This window comes from Heliangelus exortis, chromosome 14, assembly GCF_036169615.1.
Source record: "Heliangelus exortis chromosome 14, bHelExo1.hap1, whole genome shotgun sequence".
Taxonomy (NCBI): Eukaryota; Metazoa; Chordata; class Aves; order Apodiformes; family Trochilidae; genus Heliangelus; species Heliangelus exortis.
The window spans coordinates 6915071-6937239 of record NC_092435.1 but is presented as its reverse complement, the minus strand read 5'-3'; the positions used below and the strand labels follow the sequence as shown (position 1 = coordinate 6937239).

Here is a 22169-nt window from a genome sequence, read left to right as displayed (position 1 = left end):
AACAGCTTTTTGTAATGCTGTAGAAAACCATTTTGAGAGTGACAAAATAAGGAGCCTAGAGAAGATAGCAGCTGGCCATGCTGTGATAATCAAGGGATAGATGGTGAAATGAGTCAAACCCTGTGGTCCTGCCTTAGACAAGGCTCTCACTGAAGCTAGTGGAAGCTCAGCTTTTAGGGAGAACTGCAGGAGTGCACTTATTTTATTTTTTTTTTCAATGTTATACAAATGTTACATGATTACAGGGAACAATGTATTTCTTGGAATAAGATGCTTTAATATTAACATCATTCTTCATTACTTTATAGATGCTGCCCTGTGTAACACGAGAAAGTTTAGTTCCCCTTGAATTAAGGGTGAACTGGTAGCATCCTATTTTCGATGCTCTTTGGAAGCTTTCAACTAAGTGTTACAGAGAAATAGCACAATAGTTGGAGTTGTCCTGTACTATTCATCACATTCACAGACCTTCACAGCCTCATCTGCACTGAACGGGACTGGGGTCCTAAGCAGCTTCTCATAGTCATAAAGGAAGCCATTCTCTGCTCTTTCTTTTATTTCTCCTGTGGAAAGTACAGTATTTTATTAATTTTACCTGCTGTTTTTCCATGACATCTCTCATCTTTCATCAGAGAAGTACACTACAGTTTCCTGACACTTTGTTTAGATGCTTGAAATTTCCTCTACAGGTTGGAGGCTTTACCTACTTATTAGCTGACAACAGTTGAAGTTGCAAATAAAAGAGTTGAGTTTTGGTAAACCAAAAAAAAACAACAAACACACCAAAAACCCCAAACCAAACAAAGAAGCTGTATGTCCTGCTTAATTGATTTTATGAATGGATTTTTCTTAAATATCTATTTCAGCTCTGTGAATGTAATGTTCTGTAAGAGCACCATCTGGCTGACTCACATGCAGAGATGCAATAACACTAATGAGCCTCTTTTTTGCACTTAGGGTCTGGCTCCAGCCCATTGCAGTCAGTCCCACTGATTTCAGTGAGGTTTGGATCAGGTCAAACTGACAACTCAGGGCTGTCGCCAATCACTTAGGGTCCCAAAGTGTCCCAAGGCTGAAACCTGTATCTAGCAAGTGTTGAAGTTTACATTAATTGTATGTACTTTTGGAACACGTGCCATAAATCCAAGTTTAATGTCCATGTTTGCACTAAGGATGTTCTTGTGATCAGACTGTACTTTTCAGCATCTTTAACAATAATGTACCTGTTGAATTTTTTGAGAAAGAAAAAAGAATACTGAACGCTTATCATTGAATTTTTGTGTTTCTTTGTCGAGTTTTGCTTTTGTAGAACATAGGTGCAGGTGGTTTGACTTTTAAGCAGATATGTGCAAAGAGCATCTGATGGTGTTGAGAACAGGGTCAGTAGTTTGCATGCAGTAGTGAATTCTCCCCGTCCCGTCAAAATGAGACATTTTTTACCATGAACCTTCGTGGAGGGACCTTGATGATCTGACTTGGATTTGTGAACCATGGGTTCTTAGACACAGTCCCAAGTTGTCGAGTTAAAAAATACTGGGGTTGTGGTCTTTTTGGTGACCATTTTTCTATGGAGGAGTTGTTGATCTGTTTGATGGCTGTGATTGCCCGGGGGTTCCCCACCAGGCTGCCACGCAGCAGTGGGCATTTCTCCAGTTCAGGTGGCCAGTATTGTGGGTAAAACCCCCATATACCCTCAAAAATGTGACCAGCTGAGTCTGAACGAAGCAATGCTGCAAGATCTGGGAGTATCCCAGTGTTCCTCAGCCATTGGCAATGACAGATTATTTCTGCAGATTATTTCCATCTACTTTAAAATTGGTCACAGTGCACGTGCTGGGTGGAAAAGTAGGAGTCTTAAGTTACTGTTGGGGCTGTCTGTAGTGGTAACAGTGGTGGTAACAGTACATATTTTGAGGTACAACTGTAAATATTTGTCCCAAACATAGCACACATTGCCTATTAAGTGGTTTTAATTTTTTTTTTTTTTTTTTTTTGTCTTCCATAGTTTTAAATCTAAGCTTTTATTAATTTATGAGGTTGATAAATTCTGCAAATCTGAATGTACAGTCTGAGATTTTTAACATTTGAAACTTTGCACACAACATGGTATGTTACCTAAAGTATGCTGTTGAACTAGGCTCTTCATGTACATGTTATTAAAAATTACAGTAGAGTTTTCTCTGACTGCAAGTTTAAATGAACTATATTGTATATGTACCTGTAAAAAATGTGTTAAATCTATATTTAAAGATTAAAAACTTGTTAAATAAATCCATATGAGAGTATGAGTTCTGTCCAAAGGCATCTCTGCTATAATTCTAGAGAAAAAAAAAATAATTCTCATTGTATTTATTTAATTACTTTAGAACAAAGTTTACCTTCTTACATGCATTTTGATTTTACAACAAACAGTGACAGATGATCCCATTAGCTTCTTGCTGGATGTCATTGGCAATGAAATTGGGAGAGGCACCTCAGCCCTCATACTGATGTCCAACATCTGAAATAGCAGCTCCAGAAGTCCTGCCCTGGCTCAGGGTGTCTGCAGCCCCAGCCCCCAGGTCCTGCACCCCAGCACTGGGACCGTGGGGTGGGTACACAGGGGCCTTGTGGGCATCAGCAACCTTCTGCATGGCACTGGAGAGATGCCATGGTCCTGAGCATGTGCCTGTGCACCAGCTGCCCACCACAGGCATCATCACAGAGTACAGTTCCTGCAGGGCACACTGGTTCCCCATGGAATACACCCCTGGATTTTTCCATGGAAGGAGATGTGAGATGAACCAGCACTGGGCAGCAGTAAACCTCCTTTCCTTTGGGATTATTCCCTCCAAATTGGGAACCAAACTAAGCTCACTGAGTCATCCTTCCCTGGAATGCTACCTCCCCTTCACTGTGCCTGGGTGCCAGCATCCATCCCAAGTATGGGGCAAGCACTTCCAGCAAGGTTTCTCCTACCCATTCAGGTCTGGGGTGTTGATGGTAGGGGTGTCCTGCACCATCTGAACACAACATCTCCCAAGCCCATTTGGGGAGGGCAATGCTCCATCACCACCAGCCCCTGTGGCTCCAGTCTCTAGTTTAAAATTACTACTATGGAGACCAGGAGAGGTGATGAACACTAAGCAATTCTCTTTATAATAGTGCTCCACAGCAATGAATTGGATGAAGCCTGACATCACCTTTAGATGAGTTTTATGCAGATTTTTTGTAATTTATACAGCAAATTTATGTCATTCTAAAGTTGGAGGAGCCCTGTTTGTTGCCCATGATCCACCTCAGATGAAAATGTCTGCCCGGGAGCACTGAGGGTGGGCTGCTCACAGGGGCCGTGGTGGATGTGGATGCCTGAGGCACCCAGCCCTGTGCAGCACCTGGGACAATGCTGGTGGCACAGTGGCACATGGGAGCTGTGCCCCAGCTCATCTATCTACACCAGCCTCTGCATTTGGGATTTGGGGGCTTACACCATCCCAGCAGTGTTGATGCATTCAGGAGTGTAGTCATGGGTAATCAAAAGGGCTTTTTATTTCCTTTACTGCCACGTTTCCACCACGTTCTCAGCTTTTGCCTTCCACAGGCAGGGATTAGTTCATCGAGAAAATGATGAAAATTGATGAATTGGTTCATCGAGAAATGTTTATTAAAATGCAACAATTTCTGAAAAACACACTGATTACCTCTTCAGTCCATTCCCCAGCCTGTCAGAACCACCCGCTGGCTTAGGTAAGCTTTGTGGTGTCCTTTATCCACCTCAGGTACTTGGAGACCCTGGTGTAGATGCCGTATTTACCCGGCGTGGCACATTTCTCCCCCCAGCTGGTGATCCCTGTCAGAAACCACGTGCCCTCAATCTCGGTGGTGTAGGGACCCCCGCTGTCCCCCTCACAGGTGTCCCTGCCCCCCGCCGCGAAGCCGGCACAGAACATGTTTGGCAGGATGGTGGTGGAGGTGCTCTTGAGGCAGGTTGGCCGATCCACAAAAGGCACCTTGAGGACCTGAAGGATGGTGGCAGCCCGCCCGCGGTAGAGAGTGCTGCCCCAGCCACTGACTGTCCCTGTCCCGTGCTTCAGCAGCTCGTTGGTGAATTTCTGGCTGCCGATGCAGATGGGGGTGACGTAGCTGTTGAAGGTGAGCGGCTTGTCCAGCTCCAGGAGGGCGATGTCGTTGTGGTGCTTGTTGATTGTGGCGTTGTAGGTGTAATGGGGGAGGATCCTCACCACCTGACGCCGCTGCTCGGTGTGGTCGTCCTCCTGGGTGTTGTATTCACCTGCAGAGACAAGGGGGGCTTGGGCAGCAACCACGTCCTGAGGATGCCATCCGGATGTGACGCCAGCCCAGCAAGGTGGCTACAAAAGGATGAGCTCTGCAAAATCCAGCCCTCTGGCTGCTCCAAGCCTGGTGGCGAAAAGGCTGCTGGCTCCTTGTCAAAGGGTGATGGGGGTTCTCCCGTGGCAGCAAATCCTCAGTCCCCACAGCTGGCACGACCTGAAGCCCCAGGTGGGACACTGGCAGATCTAGTGCCATTGCCTCAGATGGTTTTGTCAAACATGGTGGTAATGAGCTTATGAGGAGGGATCTGGGATTGTTTATCCTGGAGAAAAGGAGGCTGAGGGGGAGACCTTATCAATCTCTTCAAGCACCTGAAAGGAGGGTGTAGCTGATAGGGGTTGGGGGGCAGGAGGTTGGTCTCTTCTAACAAGTTATAAGTGATAGAGCAAGAGTGAATGGCCTCAAGTTGTGCCAGAGGAGGTTTAGTTTGGATGTTGGAGAAACTTTTTTTACTGAAAGTGGTGTCAGGCACCAGCACAGGCTGCCCAAAGCAGTGGTGGAGTCACCATTCCTGTAGGTATCTAAAAGATGTGGTGCTCAGGGACATGGTTTAGTGGTGGCCCTGGCAGTGCTGTGTTACACTTGGTGATCTTAAAGATCTTTTCCAACCAAAATGATTCTGTGATTCCATAATGTATCTTCTTTGCCATTTAGGAGACTCAAAGAGCTGTAAGGGGTATTTCCTTTACATCAAAGGAAGGAAAGCCACTAGAATTAAAACCTTTTGTTCAAAATAAGTCTTTAGTGAAAAGAAACCTGACCTTGCCTTTTCTGATACCCCCTGGCCACGGGGCAACAAACCTTCCCCCAGCCCCAGGTGCTCCTTGTCCTCACTGCCAGCTTGTGGCTCAGCTGCCAGTGATTGCAGCTTCAGGCTCCTCTGGCTGAGCTGCTGGCAGCTCATTACCTGCTTGTGGAAGAGGTAAAAGGAAGGGCAGATGTTCTGGGGTCTTTGGTCTGTAAGCAGGTAGAGTTTGTGTCCCTTCTCCTGCCTGGGCCCTGGCTGTGCTGAAGACTGGACTTTTCCCCATCGCTTTCTTGTGGCCCCAGAGGCACAGGGTGCAGTTCACCCCTTCTGGGGGATTTCTGCCTGCTTTGCTGGGATCTCCAGAATGTGCCATCTCCTCTAAACGATATCTGCTGCAGTGCTGGTGTCCTGTGTCTGCTGCAACCACCTGCAAGGAGCAGGAGGGAGCTTGTCCAGAGAGGTAAGGAGGCTGCTTGATGGGTTCATGTGGATGCTGGAGCCTGGGGAAGGCAGGTTTGGTGGCTGGTGCTGGGCTTTGTGAGGGTGTTTTTTGGATTTTTTTTTTTCTTTCAGCAGAGTGTGACATCCATGCAGGATGTGTCTCCACAGTGAAAATGCAAGAGGAATGTGGGGGGAGAGTTTGAGAGGGTTTTTCTTATGCTACCATTGCTTACTATAGCTGGGGTCCTGAAACTACTCTTCAGGGATAAGAGTGGAAAGGCAAAGAAAGACAGGAGAGGGATGATGCTTCCACTCTCTGCTTTGGATTTTTGGGCCTCCTAGGATGCTATATTCAAAACTGAATGTTCAGTATGAGTGGATGTGAAGGAAGCAGGTGTTGCCCATGCAGTGTACATAGTGCAGGCACAAACCCAACATTATCTGAAGCCCTACACGTTTGTATTTTTCTTTCTTGAGTTACTGCCTGTCCAAAATCCTGCTCTGGAAACCCAGCAGTGCTGCAGAGTGGTGTGAAGGTAGTGCAAGGGGAGCTGGCTGATAACATATCCTAAATGGAGGGGTATGTGACATGCAGGAGAGAGCCTGAAGGGAGAGGCAGTTTGCCTGCAGATACAGAAAAGTAAAACTTTTGTCCAGGTGGGAACGTGATTTTCTAGGACTGGTTTTGCACAGGGCATTTTGCACCTTCTCATGTTGGTGGGTTCAAGGCTGGGTTTTGGGCTGGGCTTTCCAGCAAAACTGCATGAAAATAGATAGCAAAAAGTGATGTGTGTGAGCTGTGAGGATCATCCTGCCAGCTCTGGGAGGGTGGTAGCTATCCCTGAGGGTCTGGCTGGGAATACCCAGAAGCTTGGGCATGTTGATGTGGGAGATGAAGATGCACCTGGAGTCCTCTTGATGAGCTTGTTTGTGTAGATGTAAGCTCAGTGCTTCAGGTAGAATGTAATTTTTGTCACTAATAGGTGTCATAGTGTTTAAGCAGAAAGCATGTTTCTCTCATGCCTCCTCTCCAGGCTCCTTGTAGCAATCCCTGAACAGGTCAGTGTTCCCCCTCCTGGACCTACCCACATCACCTTCCTGTACTGGTTTGTCACACAGGGGAGAAATAAATAATTTAGGAAAGCTGTTTCTGCCACAATTCTCTAGCAGGCAGTCTGGAAGAGTTGGGTACCAAGAATCAGGGAGAAATGCTATTTTTTTTTTTTTTTGAGCAGAGATACATTTGTGTTTTGAAGTGGCAGAATCACTCCCTGCAGTCTGGCCACACTGCCCCTGCCAGACTCCCCAGAGACCCTGCTGTAAAATCTCATTTTCCTCATACCAGCCCAATTCCTCTACTTCGGTCCCTAAATTATATTTCATTCTAAAGAAGTCAGGAGAAAATAGTCACCTTCTTGCATGTAGTTAGCCAGGTTGCTGATGCCTGTCTTGCACCAGCCACATGAATCCATTCTCTGAGAGCTATGTGAAAACTTAGTGTGACCCCCAAGAAAGGCAGAAATCCCTAGTGAGGTCCTAGCTGGGTAATAAAGATAAAAATCCACCCCACCAGCTCATGAAGCAGCACCTTAACTGTATCCCATCAGGGTTTTAAGCATCCAGTGGTCCTCCCTGGCTCAGGTGAGACATTTGCAACACAGCCTAGCAGCTTGGTGGCTTTGGGACCAAGACCAGCCCCTACTCACTGCCACCAGAGGTGGTGGCACCTGCACAGACCAAGGTGCCAGAATATTCTGATCAGGGTCCTGGGTGCCCTAAAGCCACCTGTGTTGCCCATTCTGGGGGGGAGTTTGATACCTTGTGCCTGGGACTGCCAGTCCTGTCCCACCCCCCTGTGCTGCCCCGATGCCACCCGAAGGGCTCACCTGCCACAGCAATGACGTTGTCACCAGGGCTCAGGCAGTGTGCTGCTGTCACCACCCATTTCTCATTGATGATGGACCCACCACAGAAGCCCACACCATTGCTGTTCGTTAGGAGAACCTGCAGGAGGAGAAGGAAATCACACCTGTGGATCTGTGTAGGTTGGAGAGGAAGTGGAGGATTGGTTTGGCTACAGGGCAGGTGGCCTCTAGGTCATACAGACCCAGTGCTGCCAGAAATGCTGCTCCTCATGCAGTCCCTACCACACCCCATGTCCCCTGCTCCGTCACAGAGGGTGCCCAGTTCCACTTCTCCTCCCTTGGCTGCAAGGTTGGAGGGATAAACCTCAGCATAAAACTCGGAGCACCTGAAGTACAAACACTTCCATGTGTATTTTACTGGTGCCCAGATCTTACCTAGTTAACTAGGGACAAAATCTAAACATGCACATACAAAATGAGTATCTCACTGCCTCAGTGTTTACAGGGCACAAACCAGGACATCCCTCATGACAAAAGTTCTAATCCAATTGATCAGCTGTCTCAGTGGACTGTGCTCAAAAGAGGGATTTCTCTATAATTCACCCATCTGTGTAGCTCATCACTGCCTATCAGCCTTGTGCTTTCCACATTTTTACTCATTTAAAGCCTTGTTAGGCTGGCTGCCTTTTGAGGAGCTCAGTATCCAGAATGAAGAAGACAAAGCTCACCCATGGCAACGCCCTGCTGCCAGCCCCATCCCCTGTGTCCCATGGGTGCTCTGCCCCAGGTGCTCCCGGCTGGCAGTACAGGGTGCTGGGGCCACGGCAGAGCTCAGCACCCAACCTGCCCCTGAGGCAGCTACAGAAGAGACAGTGACATGGATTCAAAGGCTCTCCACTGGGACCTGAGCCCTTGCAACCAATCCCCAAAACCACCCCCAAAGTCCAGGGTAATGGGAGCACCCCTCTGGCTGCTGCCTGGATCACATCAGGCTGCTGAGCATCTTTTTTTTTCCTGCAAAACGATAACCAAGACTTAATTTAAGAGGGTGCCTGGTGAGATAAAGGTCTCCATGAGCCCAGACAACTAGCTGGGCTTGTAGCATGTAAATTTACTTTCTTTATGGATACTATTTTCTCATATTTAACTATCCGGCTCTCTGTGAATGGGTGCTGGATGCCAGCATCACCTCTAGCTTGTCCCACACAAAGCTTTTCCAGAAAGCTCTGTGTGGCTCAGGCAGTGGTACAGCCTTTTCCTTTCAGATACGAAACATGACCTCCCAGCAAAACTTCTGCTTCTGGTGGCCATGTATGTCCCTAACACATTATTGGCTTTTTTAGCTGTGAACTACAGGGCAAATGCCTCTTTCTGACCTATCTGCAAACCCCCTGCTCACTGCTGTGCTCCCCCAGCAGACAGGGAGGAATTGGCTGATCTGTTTGAATGGGGATTTACACCCCTATGTGGGCAACTTTTCATTGACACCATCAGTGTCAGTCTGTGCTGGAGCTTGCAACAGAAAGGTTTGCTTTTCCTAGAACCTCACCTGAATTTATAATTTTATACTCTCAGCCACTGAGATTTCTGTGCTCGCTGAAGCCAGAGTAGAATTTAAAGACAATAAATAACTTTGAAAACCACCCAGCCTAGGAGCTATCTTTTTCCTTTTGAGAACAATTTTGAAGTGTTTGCAGAGTGGTTTTGGAGGAAGTTTCTTTGTAGCTCCCTGCCCCCTCCCCAGCCTGTTATGTCACTTATGGGGAGGCAGAGATGACTGTGATGTCACAAATAGAATGTAGGGCTGGAAAAAGAAAGAGCAGCCAGATTTGGTACATGTCACACAAGGACAAATCCTGTGTTGGTATAAATTATCATGGATCTTTTGAAACTGAGGGAGGCAGATAAAGCAGCTTCATTGGTCATTGCAAAGCTGGGCCTTGCACAGTTCCCCTCCCTCAGCCTTCAGCTTAATCTTGGTAGATTCATGGACTATGGGATAATCTGTATCTATAGCTCAGAGCTGGATCCTTTGTGGCCCACCAGGTAAAGCTGACTCTGACTTCTTGCTTTTTTCCTCCGGTAGCCCTCAGATGGGCAAGATTCCTTGCTGTGATATTAAATGTAGGATAAATAAATAAATAAAAATAATCTAAATGTAAAAAAGGAAAATGGAGAAGAAAACTGTCCTTGCACTTAGAAGGAAAAGAATAGAGAAGAGTGACAGCTGGAGCTCCAGGAGAGCTGCAGAAAGAGGCAATACCTGCCAGGGCACCTCTCCTTTCATGCTGTCCGACCCACCAACCACCCGGGTGCCTGTCTTAATTATGGGTGTGATTTTTGTGGTGGCAGCAGTGGTGGTTTCTGTGATGTTGTCAAGCATCTCCTCGTGAGCATCGTCGTGGTCATCATTGGTGACGTTCCAGTGCTCAAAGGTGTTTATGGATCGGGTGAGTTTGCTCTTGGCTTCCGGAGCTGTGATCTTTCCACAGGGATAAGGCACTGGGAGAGAAACAGCCATGGTTAGGACTGGCAACTGAAAGAGCAGGAGAGGGGTCGAATTCTGCCTTGCTCAGCCCCTTGTTCCAGCACTAACATGGGAGATGCAGGGCTGTGGACCGACCCCTGAGATCTTACAATCTGCTGCCTGTGCCTTTGGGCAGCAGGGTGGGTAACCTGTAGGAGTAGCAAAAGCATAAATTGTTTCTGGGCTTTAAAAGTGAATTCTGAACAGGTTTTAGAAAGCAGAAGACTTGTTAGTGAGAGCAGAGGTCTGAGGGGCAGCTGTGCCTGTATTTCATGGGAGGCTGAGGTGCGTGTTGGGAGCCTGGAGCCTGGCTGGCATCTCTGCAGCAAGTAACCTGAGCACAATAAAAGTCCAGCTGGGAGAGGGCAGGAAATAATATCTGCCAGTTGTACAGATAATCCTGCTTGGCACCAAGGTGAGGAAAACATTAATAAACTCTAGAAAGACTTGTAGATTTTTTTTCTGCTAATGAAGATCTCATCCTTAGGCTCATTTCAGACGAGCGCTTCCCGTTTCTCTCCTACCAAGTGTGTGCTGAATTCCTGCTGATAGTGGCAGTCAAAACAATAAATAGCATCAGCCATTGTCTTTCATCTGAAAAGCTTTTGACAGCACTGTGCAAACAAACATTAGTGCAAATCAGATGTAAGCGTGGCCTATTGAGATTCCTTTGTGGTGGGTTTTTTTTGGTTTTTTTCCACACAATTCACTTTAGGAATAGAGCTGAAATAGGTGTTGAAGGATGGGGAGTTTTACCCACAAGGTTAGTGTAGGAAATGAAGGTTTCAGAGTCAACAAAAGTGAAGCTGTTGCAGGAAGGGCAATTACCCAACCTGAAAGATAATCTTATTGCTAACAGTAAAAACTTTCTGGTCTAGTGGAAGTGATACAGCAGGTTGGGCAACACAGGCCTGAGCTCTTAATGGTCTCCATTAATAGAAGGACTTAAGGACTTCCTAAGATGCTTCCCATCACTGCCTGCTGAAAGTCAGCACTTTCAGGAGCTCAGTGTTCCTGGCTGTAGCTATCAGACCTTTAGAAACTAACTCACCTGTTCAGGTGCCTCCCTGCAAGCTTACGTGAGCAAATCTGTTACTCTCTGGTGTTAAAAATACAATTGCATCAAATGTTAAACTGAGCTTAGATGACAACTTTTTTTCTCTATCTTTCCTCTGCCAGACGTGCTGCTGAGATCTCCATGCCCAACTAACTTGATCCACTGAGGTGCATTGGGATTGCACGTGGGTGTAGTTGGAGCTGTTGTAAGAGACTAGGAGCAGGGTAAAATTGGGGAATGAAACCCAGACTAGCTATTCTTGTAGCTCTTTTTGAAGCTGCAACCTCAGGCAGCACATTTCCCCTCCACATTTCCCCTTGTGCTGCCTTGCCATCTTGCTTGTCAATGCCACAGCTGGGCCATGGGGTCTATTTGCTGCTGACTGTCTTTGTGTGTAGCTACAACACCCCCACAAAGCTTGACGTGGCTGCTCCAACTCACTGCATGATGTGCAGCTGTCAAACATCAGGAGGATGTACAGTAAGGACTGTCTTTTGTTCTGAAAAAGCCCAGAGCATAATCGATGCAGGATCAGTAACTAAGCAGTAGCTTTTATTGGAAAAATGTGGGAATGAGCTCTGCCTGGCTGGGCACCAGCCTGCATTCTGCTGCAGCTGAATGCAATTTTTCTGTCTCCTGAAAGCTGCTGATCCATATCTAGAAATATAAGATGTCTGCAACAGGAGAGGTGCCTGTGCCAGTAGCCATCTGAAACAAGCATTTGTCTTGTGGACAAATTATTGGACACCTGCTCCCCCTTTCCATTCACCTAGGCTAAAAAAGGCATTCAAATCATATCCTTCAAGCCTGACCCCACATCTGCCACTGGGAAAGTCGTGGGGTCAGGCTCTTTATATTTGCTAAGCAGAGAAATAAGGCTGGTTCCCAACAGGACATTGCATTTCTGTGAGATTCATGTATCTAAGCCCAGGACAAGCCCTTGGAAGCTTTCACCCAGCTCTCTTAAAAATATTTTAAAAGTTAACCTGTAGGTATACAGGACTTTCCATCTTCATGAAGTCTGTAACCAGAGGCACAGGAACACACAACTTTCTGTGGTGGGTCATGCCTGCAGAAGTGCTTGCAGCCTCCGTTTTTAATAGCACAGGTGAAATCTGAAAGAAATGGAAACTGTGAAAGCTCTTTGGAAATACAACTGATCAGAGGGTTATTGGGACTTGGGCCTTTGGACTCAGCCTATAACCCACTCTTTTTCACCCAGACCATGGAAAACAGATGCTTGCTTACAAGGAGAGTGTCCTCCTTCCAAATACCATCCCTGCCTGTAGTGAAGGAGCATTCAGGACCTCTTTGAGAAGGCAGGTTGAGGAACAGTCCTACCAGAGGTCCTGCCAAGCCCTGGTGCAGCCTCCTGCCTCCAACAGCTCTGTGCTGTCTGAAATTTAGCAGCCTGACCCTAAAGGACTCCTGCAAATATTTGGTTAGGAGCCACGTGCTTTCCCCACCATCACCCTTCTCTCCTCCCCCCTGGTGCTTACAGCAATCCAGCCCCAGTGCTGGTGGAGAACACTGTGTATCAGAAGGAACAAACCCTGGACCCAGAAAGGGCTTTGTCCTGGGATTAGTGCTAGGCTCCTGTCTTAAAGCCTTGAGCAAAGCCTGACACACCAAGAAATCATCTTGGCCTGATGTGGAAGAGCCATTTCAGCATCATGTGTGATGAAACAGGTCCCAGCCTGAGGTACTGAGAGTTGTGCCTTCCTTCTTGCACTCCTCTGTGGTGGGAAAATCATCTCCTGGAGTTGGGAAACTACTAAGCTGCAGACACTTCATTCTTAGTTCAAAAAATTCACAGCAGATTAACTCCACTCCTACTTCCTCAACGATACCTCCCTTCCTGTAGCCATTTTAATGCCATCATTTACTATTTTTACAGTGCTCCTTTTCACGCCTTGCTTCTAGTGCTATTTTTGTGCCTGTCTCACTTCCCCAAGAAATCTGCAACGAGACTATTTAAATTTGATGCAGCTTTGAAATGCTCTTTTTAACATACACTCCTCTCTTGCCAGAGCAGTAGCACAACTAGAAAGAGAATCTTTTATTAGTGCAGCAAGTCTAGCACATTATGTGAGTCGTGCAGCCCCTGATTATATTATAAGAGCTGAATATCCCTCTTGCTTAAATTATCAGCTGTTTGGTTTTCATAAACTCCTCAACCCATTAGGAAAATATTTGCCTTTTGTTTGCCTTCAGAGTCAAGGTTGCTGGTGATAATTATAATTATGAATTTAGCCAAATGAGGAGGTTGTGAGAATCCTCCCACTCTGGGGACCACCTGGCGTGGGAGATGGAGAGGAATGGTGGGAGCATGGGGGTCCAATTGGGTCAGGAGGACACTGCTGCTTTCAGCAGGGAAGAATATTGTCCCTGACTGTGGAGCATTTCCAGCAAGGCTGGTGCTGAGGAGAGAGAGTAAGGTCTCTGCATCAACATTGGTGCTGGCAGCTGCAGTGAGCGACCTCGAGCCTGAGTCTCTGTTGAACCCTTTGTACCACCAAGCATCTTGGTCTTCAGTGGAAGTGGAGCTGGGGTTCCACCAGGGACAGGAGAAGATGTAGACATCCACTTCTCTATCTCCAGACATGCTCCCTGCAATCCCATTGCTGATGGGCTGGATTTGCACATTCACACGGTGCCTTACAGCAAGGGGAAGTGTGTCCCAAACAGCCCTCAAGTAGGATGAAACTCCGTGCCTCTTTTGATCCACTGGGATATCAAGTTGGGCAGAAGAGGAGCCCCAGGCCAACCCTCCATACGTACCTATCTCACAGTTTCTGCCTTCGTACCCAGGTGGGCACCAGCACACATAGGAACTTACTGCATCCTTGCAAACGGCTCCGTTTTTGCACGGATTGGGGTCACACTGATCTCCATCTTGGAGAGAAGACAAGAGAATTAACAAACATGAGCATCCCGTGGCTGGTGCCGACCAAGAGCTTGCTTGGTGCATGCTTCCTGTTAAAGACAAGCAGGGGACTGCACACCTGCCTTCTTTATCATGGAAAATAACTCAGATCCTGGCAGCCAAGAGCACAACAGACAATGTCAGCACCAGGGTAACAGCAGCAGCTCTTTACCCTTAGTCCTAATTGTGGACCCTGCTCATTTAGGCAGAACTCCTCTTTTGTCTCCCTCATGCAACATCTCAAGAGGACCTCATGTTTTGACTAAGTTAGAGAAAGTTAGTGGGCTTAATTCTTCAAGAGTGGTTAGGATCTTTTAACCTGAATTATTTTAACACTGCTTTGTTCTCTGAAGGTTTGGGCCTCTCCATTTGGGTTTGAAGGCCTCTCTGTGCATTAGGATTGAGAGCCTTTCTTTTTAAGTCTTTTACTATAAACTAGTCTAGATTTTTCTTGACATATCAGGGCTTTTACTTTCACAGTTGCCTAGATCTGAGAAGCTGGGGCTCTTAATAAAAATATCCAATATTGCAAAAATGAGTGATCTAACACTTAAGAACAGTAAGTTGGATAAATTAGAGGGGTGCGAGCCTTGGAATGGTAATGCAAAGACAAGGAAGAAGGTGGCTGGTAATGGTGCTTTGAGGAATGGGCTGGAATGCAGGAGGCAGCTTGGGTGGTTTTGTCTCAATCAAGGTTTGCTCATAAGGTGTGGGTCGTGGTTGCTGCTGTCTGGTGAGGGCAATGGGAGTTTGGCACCACTTGGGTGCTGGAACAGAGCTGAGCTCCTGTGGGCTGCACGTGTTGGGAATGGCAGCTTGTAAACCAAGCAGTAAACCAGGCACTTGGACAGGGGAATATACAGCATTTGTGTTTGAAGAGGGAATTGGTTACAGTAGCAAGGAAGCAAAGGCAGTGCTGAGGCTCATCTGTTGGTTTTTCAGAGGCCAGTTCTATAATGCAAGTGTAGCTTTTTTATTTTATAGCCTGGACTGACTAATCTGATTTATTTAAGGCTTTTTAGTGAGATGTTCTGGGAGCTTTGCCAATCTACAAAGCAGTTCATTTATTGAAATGTCCTTAAAATTAGTTGCAGATGTTTTAGTGGGCATTGAAATCTTTTTGTTAAGTAACTGAGGAGTCATTGGGGATGGAGGCTGAAAGGGAAGAAATAGATGGTGCAAAGTGGAGAAGCAAGAGTTTTGAGACCACTGGTGTGAATTGCAAACAGCTGTGTGCTATGATCATGTTGAGGTGCCACTTAAATATGGCATTTCCAGAGATTCACTCTATTGTGTGTAATCTGGAGGTTGTGTCTTATCTGGAGATCTCTGCCTGAGAAAAGAGCATTTGCTCTTTGCTGGAGGGGTGTTAATTATTGCTGTCCTGTTTTACTCAATATCACAGCTTGAACCCGAAACCCAGAGTGTGAACTGGGCTCAACAGCACCAGTGGTCTGCAGAAACTGTTTTTTATTTTGTGAGGTTTTTGAAGTCTGTTCAAAACCACTGCTTGAACAAAGAACATGTTAAGTAATTTTTTTTTAGCTTGAAATTGTACACAAACAGCAAATGCCCAGGAGGGGTGGCTGCAGGATATAGAGTGCATGACCCTGACTGGCTCTGCCACAAAACAGTTTCTGAATGCTGTAATACACTGGTTTCAATAAGCATCTGATACTTATACACAGGGAGATGAATATTATGCGTTTGAACATGAAGAAAACAGCTCTTACCAATGTATGTTTTCCAAAACTCCATCTGAAAAGGGAAAAAAAAAAAAAAAAAAAAAAAAAAAGAAAAGAAAAGTGGTTTCCTTAGATTTCTGATTTGTGGGCACTACCTGACTGAAGTAGTAAAGCCATGACTCCAAAGTGGCAGCAAAAGACTCTGAGGAAATCTGCCACCTCCATAATCCCAGTGGTGACCAACAAACCTTTAAAGCAGTTCCCCAGCCCAACTGATGGATCATAGAGAATAAAATGTAAGGGATGCTGCACTTGGCCCCTGCAATTTTTCCCCTTGTTGTTCATTCCTCTTTCCCCCTCTGCCTCACCTGAAGGATGAGGAACAAGCTATTTTGCAGCAGCAATACTCACTGTTTTCTCTGTGTTTTCAAACACTTCTCGGGCTTCTTCAAAGCTGCATTTTTCTTCTATGCATTCTCTCTCGAGGTTCCCAGGAATAAACTCTTCCAGTCTGTTGGAATTGGCTCGCCTTTGCCTCTGCAGAACTGAGTTTGCTTCCTTGTTCCCAATGAAAACTGCAGTTTGAGGAGAAAAAGAGGCTATAGAGGAACATCTGCCATCATGGGATGCAGCTGGGGTGGGCTGCCAGGGCCCTGCTCTCCAGAAAGGATTTTTAGTGCCTCGACCTCACTATTGCCCCATGGCCAGGGATGTTTCAGGAGTGTTGGAGATACTAACATGAGGTTTCTTTGGTTTAAATGCAGCCGGGAGAACTGAGAGTGAAAGTAGCCAATGGACAGAAATGACTGATGGCAAGAGGGTGATTGGGACTGCTGAAGTTCAATGCTTAAAGTACCCTAATGGTGTGAATGGTGTGAATGTTTCTTATCATAGATGCACAGACCAGAAGAAGATATTTGAGAGGAGAAAATAGTAGGCTTTTAAAGGCTGCCACTTGCTAAGGTCTTGTATGAACACAGGAATTGTCCTTTACCTGTCTTTGCCTATTGTCTGTAAAAGGCCATTTTCCTCAGCAGGCAGCTGGGGTTTTGGAAGCAACATCCCCTGGGCTGTTCTCCCTGCTCCTTGCCTTTGCCCATGGGTTCTACGTTTTCCTGCTGGCAGAGAGGTGATGCAAACCCTCCTCACCCCCTGGGTCAGGTCACATCACCAAGGTGATGTCCCCTCCACTGACTTTCCCCAGGGGACCTCCAGTCTAGGTAGGGGGGTCCATAGTGACCACCAGCCTCCCCATGGTGGCAACCTGCTGAAGGGCACCAGGACACGCAGTCCTGCCATGGTGTTGACACAAATGTTCTCCTGGCAGGACCACAGGAGCAAGGTCAGCAGCAGCCTCCCAGTGGCAACCACCAGCCAGGGTTTGCTCCTGAACCACTGCTCAGAGGTCCTGATCTCTGCTGAGACCTCTTTGCCCATCCCACCACTCTTAAAAAACAAAGCCAAAAAACACCCAAAACAAAACAAAAAACAAACAACCCCCCCCCCCCAAAAAAACAAACAAAAAACCCACAAAAAACCCAAGAACAAAACCAAAAAAACCCCAACCAACCAAACCAAAAACCCCCCACATTTTTCATCCCGAGGATTTTCCTGCTTTGCATCCCCAGTCTCTTCTTTCCACCCTCCTTTGGCGCTCTCAGCCGTGTCCCTTTTTGTCACCAGATGGCATGGCAGAGCAGCTCTACCCGGAGCTGCTGGTGGCCACTCTGGGCACGGACCCTGAGTTGGGGGCTCTGTGCTGAAGGGATTTGAACACCCGTGGGGCCCCTCCAAGGGCAGCATCAGCTCAGGCAGGCGGAGGGAACAGCGAGGGGCAAGTGCCAGCCCCCCGTGGCTACTTTCTCCTGGATAACTCACTTTCCATCCAGAGCAGACCCCAGAGACCACAGCCTCTTGTTTTACACCATGTTTCTGATGGTGTAACCATCCCCTTCACCCAGAGATCTTGCTGCAAGCGACTGGTCTGGTTTGGTTTTTTTTCAATGCTTTTTGGTAGCTGTACAGCAAGCTTGCATCTCTGCCCCCTTCACGTTGGGGTGCCTTTGGTTAAAACCAAAAAACAGTGCATTAAAATCCTGACCTGAATCTAATGTTTTTTGGCAGTAGGTATTGATGGATAAAGCACTGAGCTCTGAGGATGCCAGGCTTGCTTCCAACACTGCAGCCTCATGGGGGTGGTCCCCTCCTAGCTGCAGGGTTGTCTTTTATGGGTGGACATGAAAAAAACAACCCCAGATGAGCCTCTCTGGCTGAGCCAGGTGGTGAGGGCATGGAGACACTGGGGGGAAGAATGGCCTCATTGGAAAAGACCTGTCCCCTTCCCTCAGGCTCCATTGGACCTGTTCCTCGTCTTCCCAGTGGGCTGTGCCAGGCACCTGCTGTAATTAACCCACTTTATAGGGAGAAGTCATTTTAATGACTGCAGCTTTGCCTCCATCAGATCTCTCTAGGCTTTCTCAGTTGCTGCTTCACAAGCAAAACTTGACTTGAACTGAAGGTTGCAGACCCCATGGGATGACAGGCATGGTACTCCCCCTGGCTGGAAACCATCCTCAGACCAAGGATGTACTCACAGAGACAGGGAAATGGGGCTGTGGGGTACTCCTGTCCCTCCAGTCCAATACAGTATTTTCTTCAACTGGCTGGGTGGTGGTACCAATATGAGGCTCTGCTCACTTTTTTCATTATTAAGCAAACATTTTGGAAGACAGACATTTTTTTTTTTTTTTTAACCTGTTGCTTGCAATGTTTTAATGAAAGAAGAAAGGCCAGCCTTGCACGAAACAAGTATTCACACTGGATGTCAAGCAGCCTCTACTGGAATCATTGCTGGTACAGATAAATCAAGCAGCAGCCCGCATTACTATGTGTGATTGCCCACATCCATCAACTCCTCTATCTTGTCTACAGTTTTGGCTGCATCTTACAGTCTGTGTTAAATTCCTGCTGGGTTTGGCTTTAAACAATTCTCATGGTGGCAAATCCAGTGACTGTTTTATTGATGTGAGTACTTGCCTGTACTCAGGGAGTACACACTGAGGTGTGGATGTTACCCTAGCACGAGGCTCTCCTCTTTTTTTCCTTCTGTGCATGCGTGGGTGCATTCTAAAATGGCTGAATCAAGCTCAGAAAGCTTAAAAGCTGCCAAAGGTTTAAGAAAAATCCCATTCTTAAAATTAATCCCTGTGACACATTCTGTGTAAAATCAACGTAAAACCTATTATTTCATTCCCAAGAAAAAAAAAAAACCAGAGCTTTAAAGAGAGGAGCTATGGAATGCAGAATTTCCTCTGAGCTCTCACCTCCTATCAGACTGCACAAACTGTCCCACCATCAAGTGACAAAATTGTCCCTTCACCTGGGCTAGTAACACCCCACACCCAAAAGTGAAGGAATTTCTAGGTTTTAAATGGACCCACCTGCACTTTCATCACCAAGACAAGCTCCCAGAAGGAAAATGGAGAGAAGGAGGGGGATATTTGCCATCTTCTTCCTGAAACCTCCTGCTAACAAATTGTTCTGGTGGTGGAGCTCAGTCAATAGTTCCAAAGTGCAAGTGCTTTGTTTATTCTGTAAGGTCCCCAGATGTGCCATTGGCAAGGCTTTCAGTGGTAGTCTGGGTATTACATGAGTTTATTCATGTCCAAGGAACCTGCCAGGGACCTGCAGACCTTGGGCTTGTCTTCTGCCCTGTAGGATATTACTGCCATGTTTAGGTTAGAGCAAGGCACAAGAATAAATTAGTTCAGCTCAGGGAATCTCTCTAAAGCACTGGGTTTCCTATTCCTGTCCAGGTGATATTGCTGGCCATGTGGAAGTCCACACAAACATTTTCAGAGGCTTCAGGATGGTCTAAATTTCATCAAGAAGAGGTGGTGTGGTTCCCTTGAAGACAACCCCATAGATGAAGCTTCCCCTCCAGGACCAGGTGCCCTTGGAGCAGGACAGGGTCAACCAGCACAAAACCTGCTTCCCAGTTTGCTTCTCTGCCCATTCCCCCATGGACAGGGAAGAGCTGAAAGTCATCACTGCACCTGTGCATACCTCGGGCTTTCAGTGCCCTCCCCAACACCACAGAGGTCTGGGACAGAGGCATTTTAAAGCAGAACTCAATTTCTGAGTGGGGTGTTGGTGCTGTTGTACCTTGGTATTAATACCATGGTTAAGAGCAGCAAGAAGCCAGCAGGCTCTGACAGTTTGTTAAAGCAGAAATGTTAGAAGGGAGGAGCTGGCAAGTTTTACTACTTCCCACCAAAGCAAGATGGATAAGAGGTGCCTAGCAGAGAGGGACCTCGGGTGTTGATTGACAGCTGAACATGAGCCAACAGTGTGCCCAGGTAGCCAAGAAGGCAAACAGCATCCTGGCTTCTCTTAGGAACACGTTGACTAGCAGGACCTGGCAGGTGACCTTACCCTTCCACTTAGCCTTGGTGAGGCCATAGCTTGAGTACTGTGTGCAGTTTGGGGAGCAGCAGTATAGGAAGGACATTGGGGTGCTGGATGGGTGCAGAGAAGGGCAATTAGGCTGAGTAGGGGTCTGGAGAACAGGCTGAGGGAACTGGGGCTGTTCAGTCTGGAGAAAAGAAGGATGAGGAGAGATGCTATTGGTCTCTACAACTTCCTGAAAGGAGGCTGTAGCCTGGCTGGTGTTGGCCTCTTCTCCCTAGTGACTGTCAACAGGACAAGAGGAAACGGCTTCAAGTTGTGCCAGGGGAGGTTCAGATTAGATATTAGGAAATATTTCTTCACTACAGGAGTGGGGAAGTGGTTGGAATAGTCTGCCCTGGGAGGTGGTGAAGTCACCATCGCTGGGGGTATTAAAAAAACAGGTAGATGTGGTGCTGTGGTAGATATTTTAGTGGGTATGGTGGTGTAGGGCTGATGGCTGGACTTGATGATCTTGAAGGTCCTTTCCAACCATAATGATTCTGTGATAATTCTGCTCTTGTCAATGCAAGAGAACCCCACAGCATGTTCCAAGGTGCCACAAATGGTCACAAGCAGAGTGACCCTGCATGCTGAAACCCTGGGTATGGACTATGTTGTCTGGAGAGCTGCACTTGCTATGAGGCTGCAATAGCCTCTGGGCATATATAAATTATTTGCGTGAGTTTGTGAACCATGAATTCTGTGCACTGAGTAAAAAAACTGAAGAATGCTGCCTCGTGTAGCAAATGAGAGAGACATTTGTGGCTGTGTGGGTATCTGGAGTTTTGTATGCAAAAAGGACCCATCAGCTACAGGTAAGTATGGGATGCTGAATGTGAGCTACAGCTTGTGAGATCCCTGTTGCCTAGGTGGAAAAAAAAAATCTTTTATTTTCCTTTTCTTGAGCAAACAAAAGATCCCAAGCCCTGTAATTCATCTTGTTTCTTCTTTGACCATTTGAAATTATCTGTATTCATTACTGACAGCAGCTTTTCTTACCAAATTTCTGTGGCAGATAAATGAGTTAGGATGAGGTAATGTGCTGTTGATGTAAATTGAATGCAAAGTGAAGAAGGTAATGATCGTCTCTCGTTTTCTGTGCATAGGAAAATGCAAATGTGAGAACATGAATTAAGCTGAAATGCTGAAACAATACATCTCCTATCAATAAAGAGGAGTGTAAAGAATGGCCTGCCCTAACAAAGGATAATTAGAATCTCATCACTGTAAATATTTTACTTTAGAACATAGGTCAGTTAAATTATTTTTGGTTTACGGTGCATATTTCACTTGTAATAGTATTCACAACATTATTGCTAATTAATCTGCAGAAAATGCCTACATTATTAGAATAAATGAGGCTACTAATACAAATAAGTTCTGTTGTTTACTACTATTGCTGTCAACTTGTGGGGCGTGAAATTGAAAGCAAAGTGTTTTGGTTTAGTTATTTTGCAAACAAAATCCCCAGATTTTTATTGGAGATGAAAGCTTTGCTGCTTAGGTGGATGTCATCAATTAAATATCTTATATGGGATTATTTGGATTTAGTGATCTATGTCCTCACAAGAAGGCTGCTGAAAACACACAATCAAGTCATGTTCCTTCCTATTAAAAAGGCTTTTAGAAGCAACGTGCTGTTAGGAGATGTCTTTTCTGGTTTGAAGTGTTAGATTTGAAGCTTTTTTTGGTTGAAATATCACTTTTTGTTGTTGGAACAGAACAGTGCCACATGTGGCTACTGTGTGTGTGTGAATCTAAGGCAGAAGGAGGTGGTAGAGGTGCAGGGCATCTTGTTCTGGCAGTGCCTCCACCTGGGCTTTGGGACTTCTTGCCTTTTGGAGAAGCTTTCTTCTGCAGAGTGAAATGAAGTTTAGGGGGAGGCAGGACAAGAAAGCTGTTTCCAGTGTAATCTGATAGATTTATTTATTTAAAATGTGCTCTGCCTGCCCTGATCAATAACGTTAAGCAGCCGAATGGTTTAAGAATCTTGTTAAAGGATTGTTTATAATCTCCCTTGTCTCCAAATGCACTCTTTTTAAAGGTTTCTAAGCAAAAAATGCTCCCTCAAAACCTTAAACAAATTGCTCCTGTGTTCTAGGCAGCTGTGATAACTTTCCATTACCAACAGCAAACAAG

General features: G+C 46.3%; 2 protein-coding genes across 3 annotated transcripts in view; one reads left to right on the top strand and one right to left on the bottom strand.

The window, feature by feature from the left end:
- MCF2 (MCF.2 cell line derived transforming sequence) overlaps positions 1-2271 on the top strand; it is a 56991-nt gene extending 54720 nt beyond the window's left edge. For both annotated transcript variants that reach the window (XM_071757412.1, XM_071757413.1), the window contains one exon: positions 309-2271. In XM_071757412.1, the coding sequence (XP_071613513.1) occupies positions 309-349 (41 nt within the window). In that variant the 3' untranslated portion in view covers positions 350-2271. The remainder of the gene's footprint in view (positions 1-308) is intronic.
- Positions 2272-3621: 1350 nt separating this feature from the next.
- On the bottom strand, positions 3622-19163 carry F9 (coagulation factor IX). The gene is made up of 8 exons (XM_071757414.1): positions 19022-19163; positions 15993-16156; positions 15630-15654; positions 13752-13865; positions 11957-12085; positions 9650-9888; positions 7408-7525; positions 3622-4270 (listed from the first exon to the last, which is right to left on the bottom strand). The coding sequence occupies exons 1-8, from the start codon at positions 19086-19088 to the stop codon at positions 3723-3725; spliced, it is 1404 nt and encodes a 467-aa protein (XP_071613515.1). The 5' UTR covers positions 19089-19163; the 3' UTR covers positions 3622-3722.
- Between the last annotated feature and the right edge of the window lie 3006 nt (positions 19164-22169).

Coding starts and splice junctions, on each gene's coding strand:
- F9 (XM_071757414.1), bottom strand. CDS start 19,088: ATGGCAAATATCCCCCTCCTTCTCTCCATTTTCCTTCTGGGAGCTTGT. Junction 16,157..19,021: donor TCTTGGTGATGAAAGTGCAG/GTGGGTCCATTT, acceptor CTCAAACTGCAG/TTTTCATTGGGAACAAGGAA. Junction 4,271..7,407: donor CAACGTCATTGCTGTGGCAG/GTGAGCCCTTCG, acceptor TTGTCTCTGCAG/GTGAATACAACACCCAGGAG.